General features: G+C 41.5%; 1 protein-coding gene across 4 annotated transcripts in view; it reads left to right on the top strand.

Annotated features, from left to right (window-relative positions):
• Positions 1-26,460, top strand: part of TNC (tenascin C) — a 47,804-nt gene extending 21,344 nt beyond the window's left edge. Inside the window, exons 12-26 of one of the 4 annotated variants that reach the window (XM_075715980.1) lie at positions 649-921; positions 2,053-2,325; positions 7,188-7,460; positions 8,941-9,213; positions 14,680-14,802; positions 16,071-16,214; positions 17,364-17,483; positions 17,938-18,081; positions 18,922-19,052; positions 20,364-20,496; positions 22,359-22,510; positions 23,463-23,559; positions 24,228-24,389; positions 25,676-25,839; positions 26,350-26,460. In XM_075715980.1, the coding sequence (XP_075572095.1) occupies positions 649-921; positions 2,053-2,325; positions 7,188-7,460; positions 8,941-9,213; positions 14,680-14,802; positions 16,071-16,214; positions 17,364-17,483; positions 17,938-18,081; positions 18,922-19,052; positions 20,364-20,496; positions 22,359-22,510; positions 23,463-23,559; positions 24,228-24,389; positions 25,676-25,839; positions 26,350-26,460 (2,573 nt within the window). The remainder of the gene's footprint in view (positions 1-648; positions 922-2,052; positions 2,326-7,187; positions 7,461-8,940; positions 9,214-14,679; positions 14,803-16,070; positions 16,215-17,363; positions 17,484-17,937; positions 18,082-18,921; positions 19,053-20,363; positions 20,497-22,358; positions 22,511-23,462; positions 23,560-24,227; positions 24,390-25,675; positions 25,840-26,349) is intronic. The other 3 variants (XM_009486758.2, XM_075715981.1, XM_075715982.1) reach the window with 3 other exon arrangements.
• The last annotated feature ends 1,537 nt before the right edge of the window (positions 26,461-27,997 follow it).

Genomic DNA, 27,997 nt, shown 5'->3' with positions numbered 1-27,997 from the left:
GGGTCATGCTCAGCACCCGGCTTTTCAAAATTTTCCCTTCTGGGGACTTCCAATTGTCAGAATTTTCTGAGCCTTCCTGTAACGCATCAGGGATGTCTACAGAGAGGAAGAAACCCCAAGGCAGCTATCACTGCTTTGCATTTTGGCTCCAGCTCCAAAATTACATGCCAGCTTTCATAGGCTAAAGCTGAAAGGGAAAGTAGAAGAGCAAACAAAACACAACCTTTTCCTTTGGATAAAGCAATAGCTCTAGTTTTAGCTTCTCCTAAAACTGGAAGGTGACTTTTCCAAATGCCCCAGAGGCATTCAGAAAAGTTCTTTTGCATCTGCTTTCATGCTCAGACCTCAATGACACGTGGCTGCTCCTGGAGGTAAAGGGAAATAGCTATAGCTTTAAGGCTTGTTTTTCTTTTTTCTTTTTTTTTTTTATTTTTCCCTTCTTTTTTTTCTTATTTAACATTTTGAGATGCTTCCATTTGATTTCTTCCCCTTAGTACCTGTCTGCTTGTAGCAAGCTTTTACTCAAAACCTTTTCTCCAGTGGCAGCTTCTCTCATGCTGCCAGCATGAGCAGAGAGAAGCATGGCATTTCTGAGCAGGAGGCAGTACAGGCCTGTCCCCTTCTGACCAATGTTGTTTCCCTCCTCAGGAGTGCACCCAGAAGTTGGTGAGCTAACCGTTTCCGACATTACTCCTGAAAGCTTCAACCTTTCTTGGACAACCACCAATGGGGATTTCGACGTCTTTACTATTGAAATTATTGATTCTAACAGGTTGCTGGAGCCCATGGAGTTCAACATCTCAGGCAATTCAAGAACTGCTCATATCTCAGGGCTTTCCCCCAGCACTGATTTTATTGTCTACCTCTATGGGATCTCTCATGGTTTCCGCACACAGGCAATAAGTGCTGCAGCTACAACAGGTATATGAATCCTACCTCAGTGCTAACTCTCCTTTCTTCTAACTCTTCCTTACAGGTTGTGCCCCTTTCCCTGCCCTCAGCTACCCCATCAGTCTACCCATTGCCAAATCTTCTACCTCATTGTTTGACACCTTCTAAGGAAGACCTGCCGGAGACATTTTGAACTGTGAATATTAATCCACCATCCCACCCAGCAAAGTCAGTCAGTCACATTGTGATGTGGTTTCATTCACATAATAAGTTTGCTCTTGTTCAAATGTTAAGGTTGGGGCAACCTCTGACACAGATAAGAAGCAAAACAAATTTTCCAAGAGCCAAGTGGGAGATGATTCGTTATGTTAGCCTTGCAACATGTGTTTGCATCTGTCACACAGCATAGAGGACACACTATTTCTCTCAGATAAGCTGATTTCTAGATATACTTTTTTATCCTGATTCTCTAGATAGATTTGAGGCACATTTCAGTCTGTGACAGCAGACTCCAAGAAGGCAGATGCTTTGCTTGAATTCAGCTTCACAATTAGGTTTACATGGGATGAGACATTGAAAGAGTCCATTTGACTTGATGTTGGTGAATGAAATAGATGCACGTTTATTTGTTGGCACATAGTGCATTTTGAGGTTTTACAGTTGATGTTTTTTCCAGAAAAGGCAGGGAAGTCAAATGTTTGATGTGCTCTAGCCAATTACAGTATGAAAGTGGAGGGAGAGGACTAGACTACGGAAGCAGAAAGTGGATTCTCATAGTAGGCAGATAATAGCTCACATTGTGATAATTTAATTTCTCTACCAAATTTTGCCTGCTGATATGGTCTTAGGAAAAGTTGTCATAGCAATCTGTCATAGCAATATATTAATGTGGTCAATGACATTAAGCAGAACATCAAATTTCAGCAATCAGATAATACAGAGTTGCAATTTCTAGCATCAGCAGATTGTGAATATCCTCACTGAATCATGGATAACATGGGCAGGGTGACTGCAGGGGTTGTGGTATGGAAAACATTGAGAAACGCAAAGCTAGATGATTTTTGTGACCTGTGGCTCATATGAACTCAAAGTTCTATATTTATTTTGTTGCTTTGGGTTTTAATAATTGCAATACATTTCCATTTGTTTTTCTTCCTGTAGTAGAGGAACTTCTCCTTAGCAAACTCACTGTATCAAATGCTACCTCAGACAGCATGTCACTCACGTGGGAAGCACAGGACAATGCCTTTGACCATTTTATTCTAGAAGTCAGAAACTCTGACTTCCCTTTGGACTCCCTGGTGCACACAGTGCCAGGGGCCTCCCGGCGCTATGTAGTCACCAACCTCAAAGCTGCCACTAATTACACTGTCCAACTCCATGGTGTAATTGATGGGCAAGGTGGTCAGACCTTGACAGCACGGGCAACCACAGGTATTTCACTGTTTCACCTTCCAGGTTTGCTTGTTCTCTTCTGTCTTTTGGTGTCCACTGAACTGCTCTAAAACATGGCTCCAACTCATCATCGTTCCTTTGGTAAATTATAGGGAGATCACTAGGAGGGGAGGCTGAAATAAGGTGGGCTTGAAAGCGCTTGGAAAAAGAGAGATCTGAGACAATGGAAAAGGCTGAAGAAGTGCCCCCAGCATTAAGGGAGTCAGTAGTAAACCATGATTGGTTTCCTTATATATACACTTATCTGCAAGTTCTGTGTATATATAATTGACTTGCTCCAGATGGTTAATATTTTTCAGAGCATCTTTGCACTTGATCTGGAATAAAGTCCTTGTTCATCCCATCCTCACTTGCTTTGTTGTGGTTGGGAGTCCTTCATGTCTTTATCAGCCTGGAGAGGCACCTGCATGCTATTTTGGTTCTTCATTCTTAAAAGCAAATGTCTGCCAAGATATTTGCATCTCTTGTGGCAGTTTCATGCAGCATGCTAAATGACCAACCAAAACTGCATGGAGTGGTCTGGCCACCTTGTGCTGGTTCTGATGTTCTTCTTTGCCTAGCATTTTTGTGTGTTCCCAGCAGAGAGCAGGGCTCAAAGGGGTAATCAACCCTTTCTTGATGGTCAGCCCACCACTCTGTCACTTGCATTGCTACCTTTGAGTTTCTAAGAGCTGTCTGGTTTCGCTGGACGTCAAGGCTTTTCCTACAGTGATGGTGATTCCAGGATGGCAGGAGACTTGCTTGAAGAGATATTTTCAACTTATTTTGCATGCAGTGTTCTTTGGAGTCTGGGTGTCATGATGTGAACATGCCTGACTGGATGCAAGTGGCATGTGAAGGAATGTGGCCATTTCAGGATGAGATTGGAAAGGGTTGGTTTGTCCTCTCTGACCTGCATGCGGGGCTCATGGCTCCATGCTCAGTTTCAGTGGGTTCTCCACCCAAGCCTGTTTGCTTTGTGAATATTCTCTCATCTCCTCCCCTGTCTTTGGAAGTACCATGCTTACATGGTGACATCTTCACTGTCAGCCATGAAGGCATTGATGGTCACTGGTTGATAGCATGACAATAGCATGTGTCCTTAATTGGGGCCACTTGGATTCACCTGTTCCTAGACATTTCTAGAGAAGGTGGACTATTTAAAAGTCTTGCAATGGGGAACGTGAGTAAAAGTTGGAACAACTTGCAGCAGTTCATGTTTTAGTTAAGAAAAGGATTTAATTCTTTCACTGTTCTCTTTTTTGGTGGGATAAATCTTTCTTACTTTTCTCCTGGCATGAATCACTTACATAGTTATTTTCCTGTATCTCACTGGCTGCATTTCCCAAGGTGTTCTTGGTGTATACACAATTGGCAAGAGAAAAAAATAGAAAATCAGCCCTGAGAGCAGACACAGGATTCTCTGACTACCTGACTGCTGGGTCATGTTTGTGCTCTCTCTGTGCTCTAATGAATCTTTAATGATTTTATGCTAAATGAAATACCTTTAAAACAGGATGGGTGAGGAGCTCTCCCCCTCCTATAACAGTTTCTCCCTGGCACAGGAGAGATGTGATTTTGAATTTCCCCTTACAGAAAAGGAAAGTCTTCGCTTCTCAAAGAAGTGCCCTGACCACTGAAGGGTCAGAAAGGAGAGCAACGGCAGTGTTGTGGGGTTTTTTGTTTAGTCTATGAGATATTCTCTGATTTTGCCTAATCAAAGGATGAGAAGTCTCAGGGAGGCTTTGGCCTGAGTTTAGTGCTGAGATAATCACTGCTGGGACTGAAACCCCTCATAAACTTCGGGGTCCAAAAGTAAAAGTATCTACAACTCCAGGCAACAGAAACACTAAACAGAAACTGAACTGGGATTTCAAGGATGTCTGTTTTGGACTCACCTAATTCCTGCCTGAATCCTACTTTATCTACTTTGGAATTGCTGCGGGTTTGTATTCCCATCAAATTGCTAGTGTGGAGTTCATGCAATTGGTATGGATTTACCACAGGGCCATATGCTGTTGGTGCTTCTGTAAATCAGGGCCACGTTTCATTAGGAAAATTGAGGTTGTTTTAAGAAAATTGAATGAAAAAATATTAAGAGTCAGCACTAATTTCAGTGGCTTCTTTTCAAAACCTTACAAAATAGCTGTTGCAATGCTCCTTTTTTTTTTTATCTTCAACCACTGCAAAACGTGGCCAAAATGTTCAGCCTTACCTTTAAGCGTCTACAAACCTCGACTGCTAATTCCCCCAGCACCCCATAGTAATGCTGTCTCTTCACTTATGTTCCTTTCTCCTTCAGAGGCTGAGCCACAGCTGGGCACGCTTACACTCACAAACGTTACCCCCGACAGCTTCAACCTCTCATGGACCACAAGTGATGGGCCTTTTGCCAAGTTTGTTATACACATTAGAGATTCCTATGCAGCACATGAACCCCAGGAGCTTACAGTGTCGGGAGGTGCTCGCAGCGCTCACATCTCAGGCCTGCTAGATTACACTGGCTATGACATTAACATTAAGGGGACCACCAATGCAGGTGTTCACACAGAGCCCCTCACTGCTTTTGTCATGACAGGTACCTGCTTAAAAGTTTAGAGTCCATTTATTGGCTTATAAAAATATATATTCCAGCATGGATTAAAAGAAAGACTCTCTACAGCACTGAATATCTTGTCCAGTGACAATGCTTTTGTTTGTAAACTTAGTGCAAGGATGGGTCAGAACAGTCACGTTGACCTTAAAAAAATTTCTATGAGGAGTACTAGTTTAGAGTTAAGAGCCCTCTGGAGTCTTTCTCCCAGGTCTAACAAACTTTTTAACTCCTGAAGTTTGAGGGGGAAATTTGCCTAATACTCAGTAGTTGCATCTAAGGATCCAGAGCGGATTTTAGAACACCTGTCCTGTGATGTCCCCTCAACGTATCCCTTAAGTCTGAATATGTTGGCCAGATTTTGAATGGGATCTGTTGTATTTCATATGCCTCCTTGATGATCAAATAAATGCCACAGAGTTCACCTGGCATGTATTATGTGGCCAGTATGTGCTTCTAGGGCTTGTCAGATGGACAAGCCATAATTAATAGGATTAATGGAGACATTGAGGGCTTTTCCTTTTTCTCCTCTCTTCATTACCATGCAGTGGGAACACCGGTTGCAGTAGCAGCATCCCTCACAGCACCTGGGCTGCCAGTCTGTGAAAGGCGATGTCCATGATCATTTTCCTTAAGGCAAATGGTTGCAATTTGCACCAGGTCTGACCTGCCCTCTGATGACATTTAGTCACATAGTTAGAAGTGAGCAACTCTTCGCTTTCAAAACCCCAGCTCTTTTGCTTCACCAGAGCACAAATGCTTCCTTTTTGAAAATAAACCATGGACATTGGTATTTTGAGAGGAAACTTCCCACAGCTAGGTAAACATGTGGCACTCTCTACATGGCAGAAGGATGTGCCAACAGTTCACATAAAGCTGCTGGGTTTAGAGTGTTGGTGTCACTCAATACCTATGCCAGGAAAATAATTTCAGCATGTTGGGCTCATTATTTGTTTATCCACCCTCCCAGAGAGCAAACCAAAATGTGACTCTTTGGGATTGCTTGATTAGAAGCAAATAAGCTGCAAAAATGTCTCCAAACTGAGTAAATTTGAGCTGAATCTCTGACACCCAAATGTGTAAACATCAAAACATAAGGAATTCCAAATTATAAAACTTTAAGAGGGAATTTTTATGCCAAATTCTAACAGAACATCAATTTCAGCAGTTGTGAAATGCCAAAGCCAAACCCAAAACCCTTTCACAGAGCAAGTTCTGTGTTTAACTAACTGGTATTTTCTTAAGTGAGTAGAATTTGAATGATTGGAAGATCAAATGAGTTAGCTCCTGAGCCAACAAAGCAAGGTTTGACAAATAGTTGAGAGAAATACTAGCAATGCTTGGTATCCAGAATCAAGGCCAGGGTTTAGCAGAGCCAGTTGATCTTCCTATTTGACTTGTCAGATTTTGAGTGAGCAGAATACACTGAGAAAGTACCTTGTGAAAATTTGGCTTTTCTTTTTTTTTTTCAGAGACTTGGTGGGAAAGTTTTGAGGAGTTGGTCCACAACCTCTAAACTTTGACAAATGTCATACTGATGCGAAAAAAAAGACCCCTCATGGGAATTTCTTTAAGTTGTCAACATACCACACTAGCAGCTGCCTGTGAAGCTCTTTGGACAGATTATTTCTCTGTTCTTCAGTCATTAGCCCCTGCCCTTAGCCAGCGCAAACTCTGGCTTCTCTCCTATCCCCCACAAAAAACAATCTAGCAAGTATTTAGTACTTGCACTGGCTATGACCCTGACTGATTAATGTCCTGCTTCTGGCAGTCATTCTGGCATCTCTGACCCCTCCACCATTGAAAAGAAAAGCTGGAGATATTCACATGAAGTAGAGAGGTAAAGAAGCAAAATACAGGAATTGTGATTGCCAAAGTTGAGGCTTGTCCCTAAAGCACCGATGGTGAAGACAAGTGGAAGGAAATTAAAGCTTCATGCGTAGCATTTCTAAAACAGTTTTGGTTATAACTGTCTTACAGTGCATGTGTAACAGAAGAAATGTGCTTACGCAGTGAGCTTGGAAGGAATTTCAGTGGAGCTTGTGAGATGAGGTGCTGAGACACCCTTGATGAAAATTAAGAATTGAGCATCTAACTTCTGGAGGCTCCATTGAAAATCCTAGTCATGTGGTCCTGCCTATGCACTTCTATTAAATCCATACTTTGGGGAAAAATGTGATTTATGTTTGGTGGAATCTGTGACACTTTCTAATTTGCAATGTTTTTCGCTTCTTTTTTTTGTGTGTTTTTGCACCTTCCCTTCTTTTAGAGGCCATGCCCCCACTGGAAAACCTAACTGTCTCTGATATTAACCCTTATGGGTTCACAGTGTCGTGGATGGCATCGGAGAATGCCTTTGACAACTTTCTAGTAGTCGTGGTGGATTCTGGCAAGCTGCTGGACCCACAGGAGTTCCTCCTTACGGGAGCCCAGCGGCAACTGAAGCTTAAAGGCCTTATTACTGGCATTGGCTATGAGGTTATGCTTTATGGTTTTGCCAAGGGGCACCAAACAAAGCCCCTAAGCACTGTGGCTGTTACAGGTATTTTATTGTGAACAAATTGTTCTCTTCCACCCTTTCTTTCTTGCTTTTATTCTCACATGGAAGATGTTTCATGCAATCCATTTGCAAAGCAAACCTTGGCTTTTGCATCCTTTTCTGCATTGTGGCTACACGTAACTCCTCATGATTGATAGGTTCACCAATGAAATTCTGTTCCTTTTAACTTGATGTTTCCCTTTTTTCTTTGTGAGGGATCCTGTAGAGGTGCATGACATGGGTTGCTGGGTGAAAGTTTTCTGGTATGGTCATGCAGGTACTTCTAACCGAAGTCTTTAAAGAAAAATGGCTGCATGCAGGAGCTCGTCTTGTTAACAGCTGCTGGGCACACCAGCGTTCTCCAACTTGCCAACTGTCAGGACTTTCAGGAAAACTCATGGATTTCTTGCTCATGTCCTCCTTTCTTTCACTCTCTGCGTGGGTTACACCCAAGACCATCAAGTGTGATCGTTGCCACCCATAAAGTTGGCATCTCTCTCCAGAAAACCTTAGCTCAGGTTTTCAGCCTCATCATAGCTGCCATTTTCCAGCAGCACTTGAGCTTTCTTGAAAAATCATTGCAGACTGATTCTCTATCCCCATAACCATCAAGTCTCATCTGCATGTTGCTGTCTATGCAGCAGTAAAGCTGGGGGTTACCTGATTGGCAGTTTGCAAGAAAATAAACAGGAATGTTTTTCAGTGGAAGAAAGAAGTGCATTGGAGATGCTGTAAGATAGTAACCACTCCAGTAGCATTTCTCTAGGTAATGATGCCTGACCTTACTGAGCTAAAGAGATTTTGCAGGTAATTAATAACTTACAGCTCCTGGGATCCTCTTGAATGGGTTCTTCCACTAAAGACAGCAGGTCTTGCATTTGGATTTAAGTGTGCTGTTTAAGGGATATGAATTTTCATGATTCCCCTTTGCTGCTTCAGCATTTGTTTAATATTGAAGTAAAGGATTCATCTGATCAGAAGCATCACAGATGCCAGAAGTGCATGAAGTAAGGGTTTTGCATGAAGAAAGACTCTTTCAAATGTCTTCTAAATTGTCCTCCTAACAGAGAGAGACCTGACAATATTACAGGCATGCCTGCAGTTCTATAACAAGAGCTTGGTTTTATCATACCTAAAGGTTTCACATAGGTAGCGAGGGAGAAATGCACACAAAACTTACTATTAGCATGTGTAACTTTGCATGTCAGAGGCAAATGGTGTATGTCCATGCAGTGGATTTGCTATTAAAGAGTGAAAGTTTGAATGGGCCTGCACACACTCACATGTATCTTCTTCAGTATGTGTATAATGCTAATAGTTTGGGGTTTTTTTCTTTTTTTTTTCAATAGCTGGCAGATTCTTTCCCTTTCTTTGAACTGTGGTTGGATTCTTGCAGTGTGTTACATCCAGACCTCAGGCAGGTCTCTAATGAACTGATTAAAAAATCATTTCTTTTCCCTACTGCTATCTTCTCCTTTTTTAGAAGCAGAACCCGAGGTCGACAACCTTCTGGTTTCAGATGCTACTCCAGACGGCTTCCGTCTGTCCTGGACTGCAGATGATGGGGTTTTCGACAGCTTTGTTCTAAAAATCAGGGATACCAAAAGGAAATCTGATCCACTGGAACTAATAGTACCAGGCCATGAGCGCACCCAGGATATAACAGGGCTGAAAGAGGGTACTGAATATGAAATTGAGCTCTATGGAGTTAGCAGTGGACGACGTTCCCAACCCGTAAATGCAGTAGCAACCACAGGTATTGCCTTTGCAGTAGGAAAAGCGTAATGTGTTAATGCCTCTTTCTTTCAGCATCTCTCCTTTTCATAGCCAGCTTGAGCTGTTACTGAGGTGTTTGAACTGTCTTCTGCGTGTCCCTTGTCCAGGTTACTGGTTCAACGTGGTGTAGTTATTTATAATCAATCATCTCAGATTCCTTAGCTTTGTCACTGTCTATTTAATACAGTTTTATTTAACTACTTTAATGATCTGGAATTAGGCAGAAGAGTCTAGCAATTAAAACACTAGCTTTAAGGGCCAAGAAATATTGTCTCTGTATAAGCCTTTTCCAGTGATTTCCTGTGACTAATTACATAGTACCACTGCACAACAATTTACCTCCCTAGAAAACAGGTATGACAAAATGAATTTACCAGAGCTATTGATAAGTTTGTTTATAGCTTGATCAGCAAAGGACTAAGCACCATTAACTTAGACTGATCTTACCAGGAGCAACACATGCTTGATAATTCAAAATAAACTTGCATTTCTCACAAAATCAAAGCTTTGAACTCCCTCAGCAGAAGTTGCTGTATGTTCTCATTCTTGTGTGTCAAAAATCCTGATGTAAATTGTAAATTTACCTGACTTATCCAGGTGAAATCATCCAGAAGAAAAGATGCAGTTATGATTGCCAATTCATGCCATTTTGGTTTAAAAATACCAAGGCCTTAATCCTCAATTGCAGCATGCCAATTCCACAAAGCTGGAGTTCTTGCCTTTCATAGTCTCACATTAATGAAGAAACATTGTAAACATAACTGCAGATGTCTTCTGTCTGAAGTTAGCCTAAGCCTATATAAGTTTCTGAAAAATCTCCACCAGAACAGAGCTTCATTTTCTCAGTGCCAGGAAGCAGGAAATTTTTTCTATTTGTAACTACATTTTTTTCTTCTATTATTTTTCTATGAAAATATGCAGATACTAGTCAAGTAAAAAGTTCTGGAGGCTTAGGTTGAATTCCTCAGATTAACTTAAAAAAAAAAAAGGTTCATAATTTGGAGTATTTAATTTTGGCATTTTTGAATGAAGTTTTTCATTTTTTTCCACCAAAATCATGGTTTCATTTTGAAATTTATTTAAATCTAAAGCACATGAAGCAATGTTCTGTGACTCAAATTCACTCTTTTAAGAATTCTGAGCTTGCTGATATGAAAACATAATAATTTCAAATCAACCTAATTCCAGGAGGAGTGAAACGAGAAGGGGACAGGTAAGTTCAGTGTATGAGGAAGCCAACAGAAATGCATAAAAGAGGCATTTGCCCAGCTGTAGCAGTGTACTCCGGACAATGGACAGAAAAGGGACAACAATAACTCAGTATTGAACAGCTTTTCCTGAAATAACATGGCCTTGTGATTCACCTTAATGTCTGTAGTGCCAGTTTTTAGCATGGAAAGGCACATTTCTGACCAGCTCCACTGATGGCCATCACATCCCTTGAATAAACAGCAAGGGCATATGTACACTCCCCCAGACATTTACATGAAGCAGAACAGGCATCCATCACAAGCTACCTTTCTTCAAGCTCATGCGGGTTGACTCGTGATGGAGAGGGATGTTTAAAGTCAACTGCACTTGTTAGCAGCATGTCCCCATTTTCACTGACTTCCAGGATATTTATGGTAAACAATTAAGAGTTATTATTTGCCTCATGACTACATTCTTATTCGGTTCTTTCGGGGAGATTTAGCACATCATCTACTGAAGCCAACAGCCCGAAAGATGTTTGTCAGTTGTAAATAGCCCATGTATAATTGATAATAGAGCTGGAGCCACAAAAATCCTGCTAAATAATTCGGGCTGCAGGTTGTACCACATTGGGTAGTTGGGCCACCAAGGCATCTAACTAATTTCTTTTTTAGGAGTTGATTGTTAGACAAACATATGTATATTTATAGCATTTCCAGTCTGGTTGGAAAGGAATATTTCTATGCCTGAAAGGGGTAGATCAGACAGGATTATATTCAGCCTTACTTTACTCTGGCCTGTGTACAAGTTACAAGTGAGTAAGGACTAAATTAGCTAGAAAGTCTTTAGCTTTAGTAGAGGAGATAGTAAAATAACAGTTGGAACAAAGCTAGCAAACAGACCAGCAAACCTAAACCAAACACTACCATGGAAATGAAGGCAGGAAAATAATCTAGACCGAAAATCCTTCTCTGTATTTATCACTCGCAGCTTCCCCCTTCTTCCCTACCTGGGCACGTACCCTTGTATACACAAATGCAGTCTTCAAGGATCAGGTCCTCAACTGGTGTAACTGGTGCAGCTGAGGAAGTCTGGTTTGAGCATTGCCAAGCAATCCTCTCTGAGGGTCTGACCTCTTATCTTTGTACAGCAAACAACCCAACCACCATGAGGAAGGAGGGAGATGAACGTTCACCTTTTGCTGCCTTGGTTTCCTTTCCTTCTTTCTCTTTTAACAAGAAGACAGCAAGGCAGTTGATCTAGTGACAGCCATGGGCTTTGGATGTGGAAAGGATGAGTAGGGCAGGACTGGCATTTGCCATTTTCTCCATGTAGCTTGTGTTGGACCTGCAGCTGGTAACTTGCCCGGAGGCTGATATGATCTCCCTTGCTCCCATCACACCAGGAATGTTGTGTGAAACTGCTGGTCATGGGAATTGACAATAAAGTTGTATCTTCCCACACCCAAGCAGTTCTTCCTCCATTATTTACTCATATGTACAAGTGAACAGCAATAGTTTTCCCCCAGAACTGCTGATGATAACGTTGTTAAAAGGTTATCCTCTTTGGGGTGATGATGGTACCCACTCTCCCTACCCTCTGCATTTGTCTGTCATTTTATCCTCAGCAATTTTCTGTGATAGAAAATATTAATTATAAAATCACTGTAGTGCAAGGCAGCATCATACAGATCTGCAGTGTCTAATCAAGTTGGCAAAAGGGAGTTTGTCCACTGTTGCTCTCAGAGGGACACTTGGTGTCTTTTGGAAATACATCTGTATAATGTCTGTTAAAGTGCAATTCAGGCCTCACTGGGGGACATCATCATGGCTATGTGCCATGTAATAGCCTTGGTAGGAAGTGTGGGTCTCATGCTGCTACTTTCCTCTTCTTCTAATGGTGTTTTGCCACAATGTGACAACATTTTTCATCTGAGAGGATCACAGAACACTTCACATGCTCTTCATATGTGATAAATGCAACTTGATGGTTCCTGTTGCTTAAGAGAAGAAAGCCAGTGAGCATACTCCTATAGTATGTTAACAATAAAAGAACAATTTTTTAGCAAAAAAATCCCCAAAGAACAGCAGCTACTCAGGTATCATGGGTGCTTTGGCAACCTCACAGGAAAGTTCTCTGTCTTTCATACAGCTAATGGGGAATGATGCTGGAAGATAATGCTAATTACCTGTGTCTGCCCAACAGGTGAACTGAGTTTTTTTATGACTGACAAGACAGAAGCACGCTGGCCATTTTTTATGCCTGCTTAATTTTGGCTTTCAGGTAGCTCAGGAAGATGGTTTCATTTGCTCCTTTTTAATTTCCCTGTGCTAAGAGGTACCACTCTCTTACATCTCTGGGACTCATTCCAGGACTGGTGCTTGCTCTGATGGTTCATTATACTTTCTTTGCCAGGTTTGCTCCCAGGAAAGTAGCTGCAGTTGGGGTAGTTGGGGATGTGGAACTCTCACATAGTCAAGGCTCTTCTTACTACTTTTTCTTATGCAGTTCACCTGGTACAGAAAAGAAGCATGAGGCCCATGGAATTGTGCACAGCAGAGTCCATGTGGGATGGATTGGGTACTTTATTTTTTGGGAAAGGCTGGAATTCCCCATGTGTATGAAAAACAGGTGCTGGTCCATCTCTTTGGTCTCCAAAGTCATCGCTAGCACTTTTGACCAGTCACTAAGGGCACCAACAATATGAAAAAAAATCAATGTGATTTTCACTTCTCTCTCTTTCCTAGGTTTTGTTTATGCTCTTCTGTTTCCTTCAGACTGTATCTCAATCAGTAGCAATTTTGTGTGCCGTGTAGCTTTACTAACCCCACCTTGCTTTCTTCATTATCTTTAATTCTTTTCTTTCCTTATTTGGCTTTTCCATGTGAGCAAACCCCACAAAAGCAACATGTTTAGTGAGCTCCAGAGAAATAATTTACATTTCTCTTGAGGACTCAGTTGTTTTTCTTTCCTTGCCTTTCAGTTGATTTAGTGCATTGCTGCTAGAGCTTTGGGGACTCATGGAACAAACAGCCCTCTGACTTCTTCCCTGCAGACACGTTCTTTCCAAGCTATTTCAAGCACAGTCACTTTTTTTCTCCTCTTGCCCCCCTTCCCCTGCCCTCAGCCTGTCTCCACCGCGCTCAGTGTGGCTGATGTTTGGTATCTCTCCTCTTTGTGCTAATGGCCTACTCTGTGTGGGTTGTTTATTTTTTTAACAAATGTCAGAGTTGTTTTGGTTACAGTCAAAAAAGCAAATTGGAAGCAAGATGCTCAACTTAAACTTTGAAGTGGCAGGTCTCTTTACCATGTCCTTCCAGAAGCCCTTTCCATGCTTGTTTTGCAGTAACTTAAGCGTTAAACCGGAATTTTTCAGATACATGTTGATTTGTAGCTTAAGATTGGGTCATTTTGGCAAAACTTGGGCTTTGTTTGCCCAGCTTACTGATCTAATTTATATGGGCAAATGTAGTGCTCAGGTTTATACAGGAAAAGGCTGGGTTGTATGACAAAGAGCTGCAGTGGAAACACAAGTGCCTTCCGCATGATAGTCATACTTGGGTGTCCTCTGGATAGATTTGCTTAAATGTATGTAAGAAAAATCATGGTCTCAGAGATTCCAAGAAAAAAAATCTTATTGCTTCTAGTTTGAAGCCAACAGAAGTTACAGGCAGTCAGTGCTTGAGAGGATGGACCCTTGATGAACTCACACAACTGAGTCCAGGTCTTTTTTTAGGCATCCTATTGTAGAAACTTTATGCTCAGGAAGATAGATCTCTCCACTGCTAAGGGCTGCTGTTGCTATGTGTCACAGATAGGGCTCTGAGACTCAATGGAAAGTGAAAAAATAATCCAAGTGAAACTGGGGTAGAAAAAAATTATAAATACAATGACTCCTCGGTAATAGAATGGCATTCCTGTAAGTATTCCTCTGTACTTTTCTATAACACTCAAATCTCTGTTACTTATGTGTACATGATATGTAGATACATGTCTGGGGTATTTTTAAGCTATGTACTACTGTAATGTTACTGAAAAAGGAAATTTAGACCAAATAGACTGTTGCTGACAGTATCTAATAAAACTGTTAACTGGTACTCCCTGCATTAGTGTTGTTTAGGACAGAATATTGATAGCATCAGCTCTTGGGATAGAGGGATAAGACAAATCAGTATTCCAGCATTAAGGACTGATAAGCAAATGATTTACCTTTTCTTTCTATGTGGTGTGTTTGTTCTCTGTTCTCCACTGACAGTTGTTGGATCTCCCAAGGGAATTTCTTTCTCTGACATCACGGAAAACTCTGCTACAGTCAGCTGGACACCCCCTCGCACCCGCGTGGAGAGCTACCGAATCTCCTATGTCCCTGTCACAGGAGGTGCGTAACTGCAAGGAGGGACAGGATGGATGATGGTAAAAGGGAGAGCAGAAAGGGTTTGTTGTGCTGATATCCATCTGTCAGAGCATCTCCCAGGTGATCTTACACAAATCATCTCTTTTTTCTTCAAACTGCTGACTGGGAACATGGGTGTGCATTCATGGTCCCAGTAGCCAACCTCTGTCTGAACATAGTGTCCCACATCCCATGTACAAGACTTGTAAGGGAGCTCAGAGCTAGATGCTGGAATGGTTGTACCCCTAATAGGGCCACACTCAAAAAAATTTCTGTCCCTACCTGAGCCTCCTAAGTAAGGATTTATTTCCAAACTGTTTCATTATTTTGTAGGCACTTTATGAGCTAAACATATTTGAAAAGATGACCCTTGGAAATAACAATCATAATCCATGGTTACAATAGTTTTCCACGGCAGTGATTTTTCTTAGTACTCCCCAAAGTTGTTTCATTCCATCCATTATATCTCTGTTTTAGTGTTCAGCTTAAAAAATATCCTATACTTGAACAGATTTCTAGCATAACTTAGGGACATCTCTGAAAGGAAACAGCTAAAGAGCAGACACTACAGATGTCAGGACCATAAAAGACATGCTATTCACTAAGACAAGTCGATAATGAAAATATAGGCCTTTAGATAATATAGTATGTAAGCACACATGCAACTTTAAATATATAGTGATCCCACAGAAGAAAAGGAGCAATCCACAATCATAAAGTTAGGCACTTGTCTAAGTGCTTTCCTGGAATAAGCTGGGAATTTGAAAGAAATATATGTCCTAAGTCCTCACTCACACATGCAGCACCTCTTCAAATAATATATACTGTATCTTTATTTGAAATCAGATGCGTGAAGGGGAAACTTCCAGCCCTTACCAGAAATTAAGCAGATCTAATCTGCAAGTCCTGTCCTCACAGGTGTATGAAATCCAGTGTAGAGAGTGCTGTGTTTTCACCTTACATATCGTTTGTAAAATTATATTTTTCTGAACAGAAATGTTAAATTTTTCTTACTGTTGGCATACCACTAGGAATGAATACAAACCAGTGTCTTAGATTTAGGTATCATGGCAGCAATATTTTTTCCTGAGGCTGCTCTTTGTCATTGGTGATTGTAACTAACTGGGGAAAATTCACCTCCTCCTGTACAAGTACATCCATGTTGGTCATAATGTCTTTAACTTGAAACACATCCTTCAAGCATTTACTGGTGTATTGTGTCACTAATCCCTCGGCATTTGGCTTCATCCTAGGTACTCCAAATGTTGTTACAGTCGATGGAAGCAAGACAAGGACCAAGTTGGTAAAGTTAGTCCCAGGTGTAGACTACAGTGTTAGTATCATCTCTGTGAAAGGCTTTGAAGAAAGTGAACCCATCTCTGGCACTCTGAAAACAGGTAATATATAAAGAGGAAATAGCAGGTTTTCAAATGCATTGTCTGTGCTGTAGGAGACACTCAGGTACTGGAGCTGAAGACCCACTGAGATCCCATTTTTGCTGTCTGCACAAACTGTAGGAAGTCTTTTGCCCACTCTTTGTGTCTTTGTACTTCAGATGGGTGTAGAACTTGTAGGTTTGATCAGGCTCCCATTTGCTAAGTGCTGAACCACCTTGCAGTGAGAGAGAGACAATTCATGTATTTACAGTCCTAATACATCAGAAAGAAACCACAAGTTTAATTAGGGCCAACTCAGCTAGGCAGTTCAGCCAGTTTCTTTTGTGGACTCAAACTCCACATCTCCCAGGTTCCAGACTGTGTTCTGAGCATAAAAACATTCTCTCTCCTGTTTTTTCTTCAATACAGCTTTAAATACCCCTGCAGGAAATGAGGGTCCACTATGCTTCTGCTGACCCCACCCTGCAGTCTCATTCATTCATTCTTTTTTGGGGGGGCTAACAAGTATTCAGAGAACTAAAGCAAGGAACAAGATGATGAGTATTGGATAATAACATGAAATGTATAGCCCATTCTAGATGTACTGGAGGCAGATATCTATCCCAGTTCAGGAAGAGCATAAAACTATGTGCAAAATACAGTCCCACGAGGAAGCAAGGCAGGACATGTGGTGGATTTTGGATGGTTGGCTGGCTGTTCGATTGGTTTATTTTTAAACGTGCAGGGCAAGCTAGTGGAAGGTCACAGTGGCTATCAGTTGCCGTCACATTAGTTATTTTTCCCAGCTCTGTCTCCTGAGTTTGCTCCAAAAAGCAGTCCAGATTTGAGGGTGTTGAGAGAAATATGCCAGCTCTGACAGAGCCATTAAGATTGATGATATCAAGACTGATCTGAGAACATAGTTAATTATGTCTGTTCCCAGTGTTTAATCTTTTCACACATTGACCTCCCTTTCCAGTGGAGGCATTTGATGTCCCTTTATAGGCACTGACGCCTTTTCTGCAGAGCTCCACTATTCCAAAGGGGATCATAAAAGCTGCACCAAGCAGCAGTGTTTATGCATTTTATATCATATATTTACAACAGAGCATTGAACAGAGCCAAGAATGTTTGTCAAATTCCTTCAATCTGTTATTCTTTTTCTTTCAGCTCTGGACAGCCCGTCAGGCCTCGTAGTGGTGAACATCACAGACTCTGAGGCTCTGGCAACCTGGCAGCCAGCAATTGCTGCTGTGGATAATTACATTGTCTCCTATGCTTCTGAGTATGGTAAGAAGAGTTAGTGATGGGTCAGGCAGCTGACAGCATTACAGGTCTTGACACAAGCTCAGAAATGGGTGCAGCAATGTGACTCCAGGAGGATGGCAGGGGGCTGTTATTTGAAGGAGATGCCTCCCTGGAATCATTTTAAAAACGATCATTTTAGTTCAGCATTCCCAGTTCAGACATGAACAGAGGTAACTGATTCTTGAAAAGAAAAGGTGGTGTTATAATTCGTATGAACACTAGAGAGTGCTAATACTTTTAGATAAAGAACTCTGGTGTTAATTCAGATTCAACATAGGTGTAAGCAGAGAGATGGGCTCTGAGCTTTTACTATTTTGTGCTTGCTCTCAGCTAGTAAAAAAAAAAATATATATCACTGAGTGGAGCATGGAGTTGAGTACATCATAACATGTCTGAATAATGCCGGAACCTGTTCTCTTACATGTTTTCTTCTTAGAACCAGAAGTTACTCAGACAGTATCAGGAAACACTGTGGAGTATGACCTGAAGAGCCTTCGACCTGCAACTGAGTATACGCTGAGTGTCCATGCAGTGAAGGACACACAGAAGAGTGAGACCCTCTCCACCCAGTTTACTACAGGTGCTATGTCCCACCTCACTGCGGGGAGACCTGCCATCTCTTCTACTCCCACCTGGCTTACATTTCTCTAATACCATAAAGTCACCCAGCACATTGTGCCTTTTTTACTAGAAACCTGAGTTTTGATAGTATTTGCACCAAATTTACTCTGGTTGAAGGCTAGTGTGACTGATCCAGAAGGTGGTTTTCTATCACCAATTCTACAGATTCTCACACAAAGCAGGAGCAGGAGCTCTTCTTTGGGGGTTGATGGTGGGGTACCAAATGCTGAAGCTATCTAGTTGGTTTCATACCTATGGCTTCCCATGAGCATCAATGAAATCATGGATGTTTCTCATTTTCTTGACTGTTACTTGACTTGTCCCAGGACATTAACTAGAGAACCAAGAGCTGAGCCATAGAAATTCAGTGTTATAATTACAGTGGAGAAGGGAAGCTGTAGCCAGACCAAGTGTGAAAAGTTTTCCTATTCAAAAGAGGCATCTTTGGAACCAAAGTTGTTCTTCCTGGGAATATGTAAATACCAATCTGTCTTCTTGCGTGAAATAATGAAAGGCACAATCTTGTTTCAAAAGACATTTCAATACAACAGCTTATAAACTAAAGTGCCTGCGACAAGAAAATATTTTATCATAGATAAAATAAATACCTTTATTTTAAAACTACCAATGGGAAAATTACTTTTTAATCACAAAATTTAGGTTGAAATATTTTTTAATTTCAAATTTCTGGGGACAAAATGTTTGCTTTCCTGGTCTGTTTTAATACACTGCCCATAACATAGCCTTTGTACTAAATTCCATATAGATGTGATTGTAATTGTTCTGTTGTCGTCTTCAGGACTGGATGCTCCAAGAGATTTAAGTGCCACTGAGGTTCAGTCAGAAACAGCTGTGATAACTTGGAGGCCTCCACGTGGTCCTGTCACTAGTTATCTCCTGATCTACGAGTCCATTGATGGCAGAGTCAAGGTATAGCACTTAGAATCATAAAATCATTTAGGTTGGAAAAGACCTTTAGATCATCCAGTCCAACTATTAACCTAACATTACCAAGTCCACCACTAAACCAATTAAGGGTAGAATAGCAATTTCATGTTTCCTGGCTTGGTGGCTGGATTGTTTTTAATGAAAGTAAAAACTAGGAATCATTAAGATTGGAAAGGACGTCTATGATCATCATTCCAACCATCAACCTAACACCACCATGCCCACTAAACCATGTCCCAAAGTGCCATGTCTACCTGTTTTTTGAACACTTCCAGGGATGGTGACTCCACCACCTCTCTGGGCAGCCTGTTCCAATGCTTGACTACCCTTTCTGTGAAGAAATTTTTCCTAATATCCAATCTAGATCTCCCCTGGTGCAGCTTGAGCCCATATCCTCTCATCCTATCACTAACTACGTGGGAGAAGAGACCAACACCCACCTCACTACAACCTCCTTTCAGGGAGTTGTAGAGAGTGATAAGATCTCCCCTCAGCCTCCTTTTCTCCAGGCTAAACAACCCCAGTTCCCTCAGCCACTCCTCATAAGACCTGTACTTGTCACCAAACCAGAAGGGCTGTGCCTCAGCACTGGGCAGTAGAGATGCTCTGAAGTGTCCAGCAATAGAACACAATCATGCACCTGAAGTTAATCATGGTAAAATACTAAGTACCTGTTTCAGTGCTAGCTTGAACACAAATGCATTTAAAAGTGCCTTTTGCTCTCCAATAACTTTATTATGTTCCTACATAACTAGATTACACTAGATGCCTAAATGTGAATGAGGTGAATCCCAGCAAAAATGGCAGATAATTTTGGATGCCCAGCCTGGTACATCAGAAAGGGTTCTGATTTTCAAGAAGGCAAATTCCCTAAGCATACTGAAACTCAGTCTTTTAAAGTTATAGAAAGCCAGGCTTTTGAAGACTGGAGTATGATATTTCCTTGTCCTAAAAGGTGATTCTTCTCATTTTTTTATGAGTTTCACAGAAACTTCTATACAATGTGTACGTTCAAGGCAGGTGAACATTTATGCTGACTTGCTTTTAAATCACACAGCTAATACATTATCATGGTAAACATTCATTTCCAGACAACATTTCTTGAACTTCTAAAGAAAGTTAGCTTGATAAAAATCTTAGAGGAATACAAGTTTTGTATTAAATAATTTAGATGGTTAAAGATACCATAAATAATTACCACAAAAAATAATGTGACAAATCGAAATATGTAACAGTTCCAGTTATTATGATTTTCTCACAGTGATTTCCCTGTATTATCTCTCCTCCCCATAGGAAGTCATCCTAAACGGTGAGACAACTTCCTACAGCCTGACAGAGCTAAGCCCATCTACCCAGTACACGGTGAAACTCCAGGCGCTGAACAGCTCCCTGAAGAGCAAAATGATCCAGACTATTTTCATGACAAGTAAGGAGCTTGGAGCACATGCACAGCTGAAATAACATATAAGTTACTGCTCTCAGGACAGTGCTGAGCTCTGCAATAAGTAGACACAGACCTCACAGAAGATTTTTAATCCAATTTTCAGTATGCACTTCATTTGCTTGTAGTGCTGATGCAAAAGTCCCTGTTCCCCCTGAGCTGCAGTGCCATCTGCTTCCCCTAGACTGGCAGGATGAAATTCTTTTCTTTATATTCATCCACATCACCTCTATAGTCCTCTGTCTTATGAAACATCCTGCCTTTCCCATGTAAAAAATTGAAAGGAACATTACTCTCTAAAATCCAAACTGACATCCTGATTTACCTCTGTATTGATGCATAGCAAGCTGTTAAAACAAATCAGTGTTTTAAGTTGAAATGAAGCAAACCACACACACACACAAATCAGTTCAGTGGTCCAAGGAGATGACTTTCTGGGCAGGTTTTTTCTCCTCTTTCTGAGATTCTTTTTTGCAAAGCCACACAGCATGTCTGTTCCAGCTCTAACAGGACAGCTCTCTAGTGAACTAAATGCAAGAATAGATTGGGTTCTCTGAAGGTCACTTCATAGCTGACATTAAAAAAAAAAACAAAACCAAACGTTTTTCAGTATTAACTGCAAAACCTTGCCTGTCATTTGTCTCACTTTTCACCATTTCCAGCTTTTCAGACCCAGTAGGACCTTCAGCCATTTCCATTCTTCCTTCTGCCACTTGTACCAACTTCAGCCCAAGGACTCACAGAAGTGCTAATAAAAGTCACATAGCCCTGAATCTGCTCACAGTCACTCCTTGTGTAGAGCACGGTGAACTCCACTAACAAGAGACAATCTACAACCAGAAATAGGAGAAGAATTAAATATGGGTGTATTTAAGTGATTTTTGGCAAATTGACCATAAGGAGGGACTGGATGGGATGCCTTCACCCATACAAATGCAGTGTCAGCCTTGTTCAGGCAGATGCTTAAGCCTGGCCTTAACTCTAAACATATATCTGTGTGCTATTTAGGGAAACACTGAAGTAGCTCCCTGCAGACAGCCACTTTTCTCCAAATCCCAAAGCTGATGCCAGTTCTCTGTAGCTGAGGCATAGGCAGGGATGTGCAACACACTGGAAAGGGGGAGCAACAGCCACTCTGTGAGCAGCCACAGATAAAACTCTCCTGTGGACACACCTGGAACATCACTTAATTAGACCATTGGAAGAAAAAATTAATGGCCTAAGTGACTTTAAAAAGAAAAAAAGAAAATGGGGGGTTTTTGGGGGGTTAGAACTTGTTCTGACTGCAATGATGCTATTAGCTTGTTATCAGAAAGAAATGCTTAACAACATTTCCCTGTAGTTTCAACTGTTATTGTTTGCTTTGTTTTTTTAAAAACCTAGTTTTATAACATATTTAATATTGTCCTTGCTAGCGAAATATTCCCAATTTATTTATTTTTGGTTGTAGTCTTGTCTTTGTATTTCCCCCCCTTTTTCTGTCACATAATCAGAGATTGGTGGATTTGGTTTTACGCAAAAGTTGCTGTAAATACAGCTCATGCCATCTAAATATTTAGCTAGAGGATGAACTCCCATCATAGCAGGGAGTAGTTATCTGGCATTCACAGCGCTTCCAAAAGTCTAGACAGACGTACAAAAGCATATTCAAAAGAAAAATTTACATCATCTTCTGTTTGCTGTGGATCTTTTTTATGTAGGATAGCAATTACAAGCCTGTTCCTGGGCTCTGTACCTGGCTGTGCCATTGACCCATAACAGATTTTCATGAGTCATCTGTATTCAACAAGTTTCTTGTAATTGCTGATTTCTTAAGGACTTATTTCTCTTTTTTTGTGTGTGTGCAGCTGGTCTTCTCTATCCTTACCCAAAAGACTGCTCCCAGGCTCTCCTGAATGGAGAAACCACCTCTGGGCTCTACACAGTTTACCTGAACGGGGACAAAGCTCAGCCTCTGCAAGTCTTCTGTGACATGGGCGAGGACGGGGGCGGATGGATTGTGAGTAAGAGGGAGAGGACCCACACCACCCTCATGTGCATCTGCCTGTGCTAAGAGCAGGGGTAACAGATCCCATCCCTGCTCATCTATGGCATCCCTCATAGTGCTCTAGAGGAGCACTCTTATCAGAGTAGGGCTGACTTGTCTATAAATTTGGGGAATTCTATCTCAGGTTGGACACCTAGGTGCTTAGAACAAGGTTACCAGCTCTTTCTGTAGTTGGAAGAGAAAGAGGTGTCTCCAAAGGATGGGTCACATCAGTGGTTTCAGCACCTAGGAAGAGCACTGATCTCTTTCCACTGGCTATAGGGGTTGCTGAAATGACCATCTTAGATCAGATACGTACCTTGTAAATAGCTAATTAGGTGAGAGGACAGCATACTGACTCTATTTGAATGAGAGAGACAGTGAAGGAGGTTAAAGCACAGGCCAGAAAAAGCATTTGTTCAGCAGCCGCATGGCGTGGTGGATGGCCGGGCTTCCCAGGCCATTGCACAAGGAACACATCCCACCCAGACAACAAATGAATGGCAATAAAAATGCCAGCTCTCTGTACTGATGTCTTCAAATCTAAACATGTCAGAGGGACCGAGGGCACAGAAAGGAAGAAGGAGCTGGAGAAATGCGTGGCTAGGAGACTAGAGGATGTAGAAAGGCTTGGATGAGAAATACAGAACTGCAAGGGGCTGTTAAAAAAGCAGAGAGCAGCAACTAAAAGGCCACATCACTCAGGCGAGCCTGGGAACCCAGTAGATAAACTAGAGACGTAAAAAAAGGAAGGAGCATTCAACAGACTTGGTACAAGTCAGTAATTGCATTGAGATTGCTGCTTTGGGTGGTAAGGGTAGGGGAACAGCAATGCCAACCTCTGCATTTGTAAAAGCCACATTGCTAGTGCCCTTTCTGTCAAAGGCAGTCTGTTGATAATACTTCTTGCATGTGGTGTTTGCAGGTGTTCCTGAGGCGTCAAAATGGAAAAGAAGATTTCTACAAGAACTGGAAGACTTATGTGGCTGGTTTTGGAGATCCTAAAGATGAATTCTGGATAGGTAATGGCAAGAATTTGTCTTTTTTTAAAAAGAAAACACAAAGCCCAAAAGACTAGGAACTACTTTGAAGCCTCCATTTGGTTGGCAAGAGTATTTGTAAATTGGAACATAATTTGTGTGAAAGAGGCTGGGGACAGCATCTGTGAGGGAGATTGAAATTGCCAGGTCCAAGCCAGTTGCAGTTCATAGATGTCATGCTTCTTGGGTCACCAAATGTACCAAACCAATGCTCACTCGTGGTCTGTAAGATGCCAGGAGGTAACCTGAGAAGTAACTGCCAACCTTCTTCTTCCTGTACTCCTAGGACATCCCCAGCAACAAAAGCAAAGTGGGGAAAACAGAAGTAAAAAACAAATTTTCAAAGAATGCGCTACATTTTATTTGGTTGTAAATGAAAGACAGTGATGATCACACAGCACAACTTCGATTACTTTTCCCAAAGGACTACCTGTTACTGTGATTTGAAGGGAAGAGGTCTCTCGATCAGCCTGTTTTTATCTATTTGGTTTTGTGCTAACATTACCCTACAGCTGACATAGCCCACTTTCTTCACCAGTGTTTATGCCCTGGTGTATCTATACGGACCAGTATGACCTCCTTTATGGGATAACACAATGGTAGACAAATAAACATGGGCTGACAAACGGATTGTTCTTTTATTTCCACAGGTCTGGAGAACCTCCACAAAATCACTTCTCAGGGCCAGTATGAGCTGCGTGTGGATCTGCGGGACAAAGGTGAGACAGCTTATGCTGTCTACGACAGGTTCAGCGTTGGAGACGTGAAGAGCAGATACCGGCTAAAAGTGGATGGGTACAGTGGCACAGCAGGTGAGATGAAATATTTCTTTTCCTTCTGATTTGCAATTTCCTCCCGGTTGGCTCAAGGTAGCAGTGTGTGAATGTTGCAGATCATCATCACAGCAGGTACCACTTGTATGTCAAGTGTCGAAAATAATGAACATACCAATATATTTTATGTTTCTGTTTTAAATCCTCCAGTCATTTAGGTACCACGTTTTATGGCATGCTTATGACAGAATATAAACAAGTATATTAAACAGCCACATATCTCATTTGGCCAATGCTTGACTGTCATTTATACAGCTAATAATAGCTTGGCACAGCCTCATCTCTTGTCAGTGGAATATGCAGCAGAGTCCTGCTATAACATGATTTGTAATTTTGCTGAACACATCATCTGCCTTCTGTAATCATACTGGGGCAAACCCTGCAGCCTTTATTGAGTCTTCTTCAGGGCTTCAGAGGATTAAGAGATAAATCCAGCTCCATGGGATGTCTTAAAAGGAGATACTTTTCATGCTGCAAGGTGCATAAAAAAGACCGGAGAGATGTGTGTGTATGGACTCTGCCCTGTGACCACCACATGAAATTTATGCACAGCTGATAGGGATACAGACAAAGGATATGCAGCAGTAGTAGAATTAATGTCTATTTAAGGCAAACACACTGATGCAGAGGACTAGTGGCTGCTACAGTTAGTAGGATTCAATCCTACTACTTCCACTTCCTAAGCATTCAGGCCTAAGATTAATGGATGAAGCAACACAGATCCTGAGGCATGAATGTGAGCTCTGCTTCACGCATACACTGAAGGCTGCTCCTATTGCACCCATCTGTAAATGGGCACCCAGACCCTGGGAGTGGGAAGTCAACAGTAGGCAGACATCTCTCTGTCTGTGTTTCCAGCTAATGAAGATGGGTAGATTTACTGCATGGATGAGTTAAATGTGAAGACTGCTTTGGTCTTGACTCACTCCTTGTGAAGGTCCCTTTGGACTTGGTTTGTCCACGCTGCCTTCTGTACAGGGCCAAAATCCAGCTTTCAGCAAGAAGTGCAGAAATTGAGCTGCATAAAAAACCACTTAAGTTGGGGATGACAGACCACCTGGAAAAATATTTTGACTTGCCTCCAACAACAAAAATTGTCTACTTCCTTCTGTAGTAAAACAAGTAAATCTTTAAAAACTTAGATACACAACCAGGCTGCATAGACAGTGCATGGCACAGTACATTTTCTGCAGAATGGTCACTCCCATGTAATCTAAACTAGGCAAGCCACTGACTTTGCTCTTTCTTTTGCCTCCCCCATCCAGGTGATTCCATGACGTACCATAACGGAAGGTCCTTCTCCACCTTTGACAAGGACAATGATTCTGCCATCACCAACTGTGCTTTGTCATACAAGGGTGCATTCTGGTACAAGAATTGTCACCGAGTAAATCTGATGGGCAGATATGGTGATAACAGCCACAGTCAGGTGAGCTTGGTGTTTGAAGGCTTCCATAATGCGTTAGAAGAAAGGGAATTGCAGTTATGGATCTCTCTGGTGCTTCAGCTAGCCAGACGTCACAGCACCAAGCAAGCCCACTCTCCAGACCAAAGGATCATAGAGAAAGATATGGGCAGTTGCTCACAAAACAAGAATTTAATGTCAGCTGGTGAAATATTGATGTTTTTGTATGATTTTCCAAGGGAATATCCCATGTGTGCAGGGAACAACTGTAGTTTTGAACATGTGAAACAAAATGTTCTTCCTGCCACAAAAGCCAGGCAGAATGACAGCTCTGGGGGACAGCATGTGGGTTTGTTTGTACAGGTTGTGCATGCTAGCGGCCAGAGCCCTGTGCTTCCCAAAGCCCCTCTATTTTGTTGTGCCTCTGTTCCCAAGTTAGAAAACAGCCTGCAAGCTGAAACGAGAGCAGTGAAGGCTGACAACAGGACAACAAGTGAATGTGTGACCTCCTACACTTCATCTTTGTCTTTGCAGGGTGTTAACTGGTTCCACTGGAAAGGTCACGAATATTCCATCCAGTTTGCGGAGATGAAGCTGAGACCCTCCAGCTTCCGAAATCTGGAAGGAAGACGAAAGCGAGCGTAAAGCCCCAGAGGTGGTGAAGGGGCTACGGGCAGGGTGATGGGGGGGGGGGGGGGGGGGGAGGGGAGGAATATAGAGTGAGGGTGTGGGGGGATCCTCTGGCATCACTGGGGTGGTGGGGTGTGAGGAGCTGGTCGTCGTACCAAAGCATCAGTGACCCTTGGCCCAACAGAGGCTTCTGCAGCAGTCCATACAACAAGCCTTAAGTGTCCCAGTGTTTTCAGCAGAGCAGCTCTGGCTGCCCGTCAGTAATGTCCTCCACACCAAAGACAATGATCTCAAGGGTTGTATGTTGCTTTATTAATTTTTATTTTCTCAGAAAGCCTCTGGGATAAAGTTATTCCACAGTCTGACTATCTCTTGGGTGGCCCAGGGTAGGGGAGGGAGAACGGTTTTGTACATTGGTAGTTTGTTTTAGAACCAGCCATATTTCACACACAGAAATGTGTACAATTAATTATCATTATTATTATTATTAGTTATAATTGAAATTCTTTGGTTGTTGGAAAGCCTTTTTTATATATATCTAGTACCACAGAAAAGGAGGGGATGGGAATGGGAAAGCAGTATGTTTTTAAACTTAAGCATAAAATTAATATTATTAATATAAAGACAAAGTAATAATAATAATGATAATAATAATAAGCTAAGTTTTTGTCATTTTTAAGAGAACCATGCTTTTGGAAACACAGCAGGACAGTGTCTGATTGTAAATTTTTTTATAAATAAAAGCACAATTACTTTTAAATAAATTTCTACCTTTTTTCATACATGTTGAGTTTGTGCATGTCCAGGGTATATTTACTTAGATGGGGAAGAAAGGCTGAGAATGATTAGGCTGCTGAGCCTGTACCCAAAACTGTTCCTCTTGTCAGTGACTAGTTGTAAGTATTCTGCTGAGTTTGTTACAGTGAAGCGCCCGTAAGGATTTGGTTTCTTTTAGAACATATTTCTTCTTTTTTCCTGCTCAAAAGCTTCTTACATGTTTTTCTGAGTGTTACTGACCAGTGCTTGCTCCATCTAGGTGGGAATAACTAACAAAGGAATACAAAGAAAATAGAGTTTTTGTTACACACCATTGGCGACTTTGAATATTTGTGTAAATAAAGGGCTCTCTTTTTTATATGAATGAAACCTATATGTAGTTCCTCTGTAGCATACTTTTCAGTTGAAGACAATAAAAGGTCTTTTGTTTTAATCCAGTCTCTCTGCCCTACTTCAAGGTTGCACTTTTCAAACAGAGCAAATGTTTCTGCCTCCTCCTTGACAATCACTGGAAGGTGGCTGGGAAAAAAAGATGCTTTCAGTCAGAGCAAATATAATCAGCTCTGCAAATAAGACTTACTGTGAAGTGCTAGCTATTAGATAAGGTCAGATATTGTTGATTTGACACAGGGTGTAGAAAATGTGTGTGCATGGGAAATATCACTAAAAAACTTCAAAATCAGGAGGGAGGAAAGGAAGGAGAGAGGGAATCACTTCCCTTCATCCTTAGGTCCCATCTTCCTGCTTTTTTTTTCTTTTAATATTGTTATTATTT

The sequence above is a fragment of the Pelecanus crispus genome, chromosome 9 (assembly GCF_030463565.1).
Source record: "Pelecanus crispus isolate bPelCri1 chromosome 9, bPelCri1.pri, whole genome shotgun sequence".
Taxonomy (NCBI): Eukaryota; Metazoa; Chordata; class Aves; order Pelecaniformes; family Pelecanidae; genus Pelecanus; species Pelecanus crispus.
The sequence above is the reverse complement of the archived record's forward strand: the minus strand, read 5'-3'. Positions and strand labels throughout refer to the sequence as shown.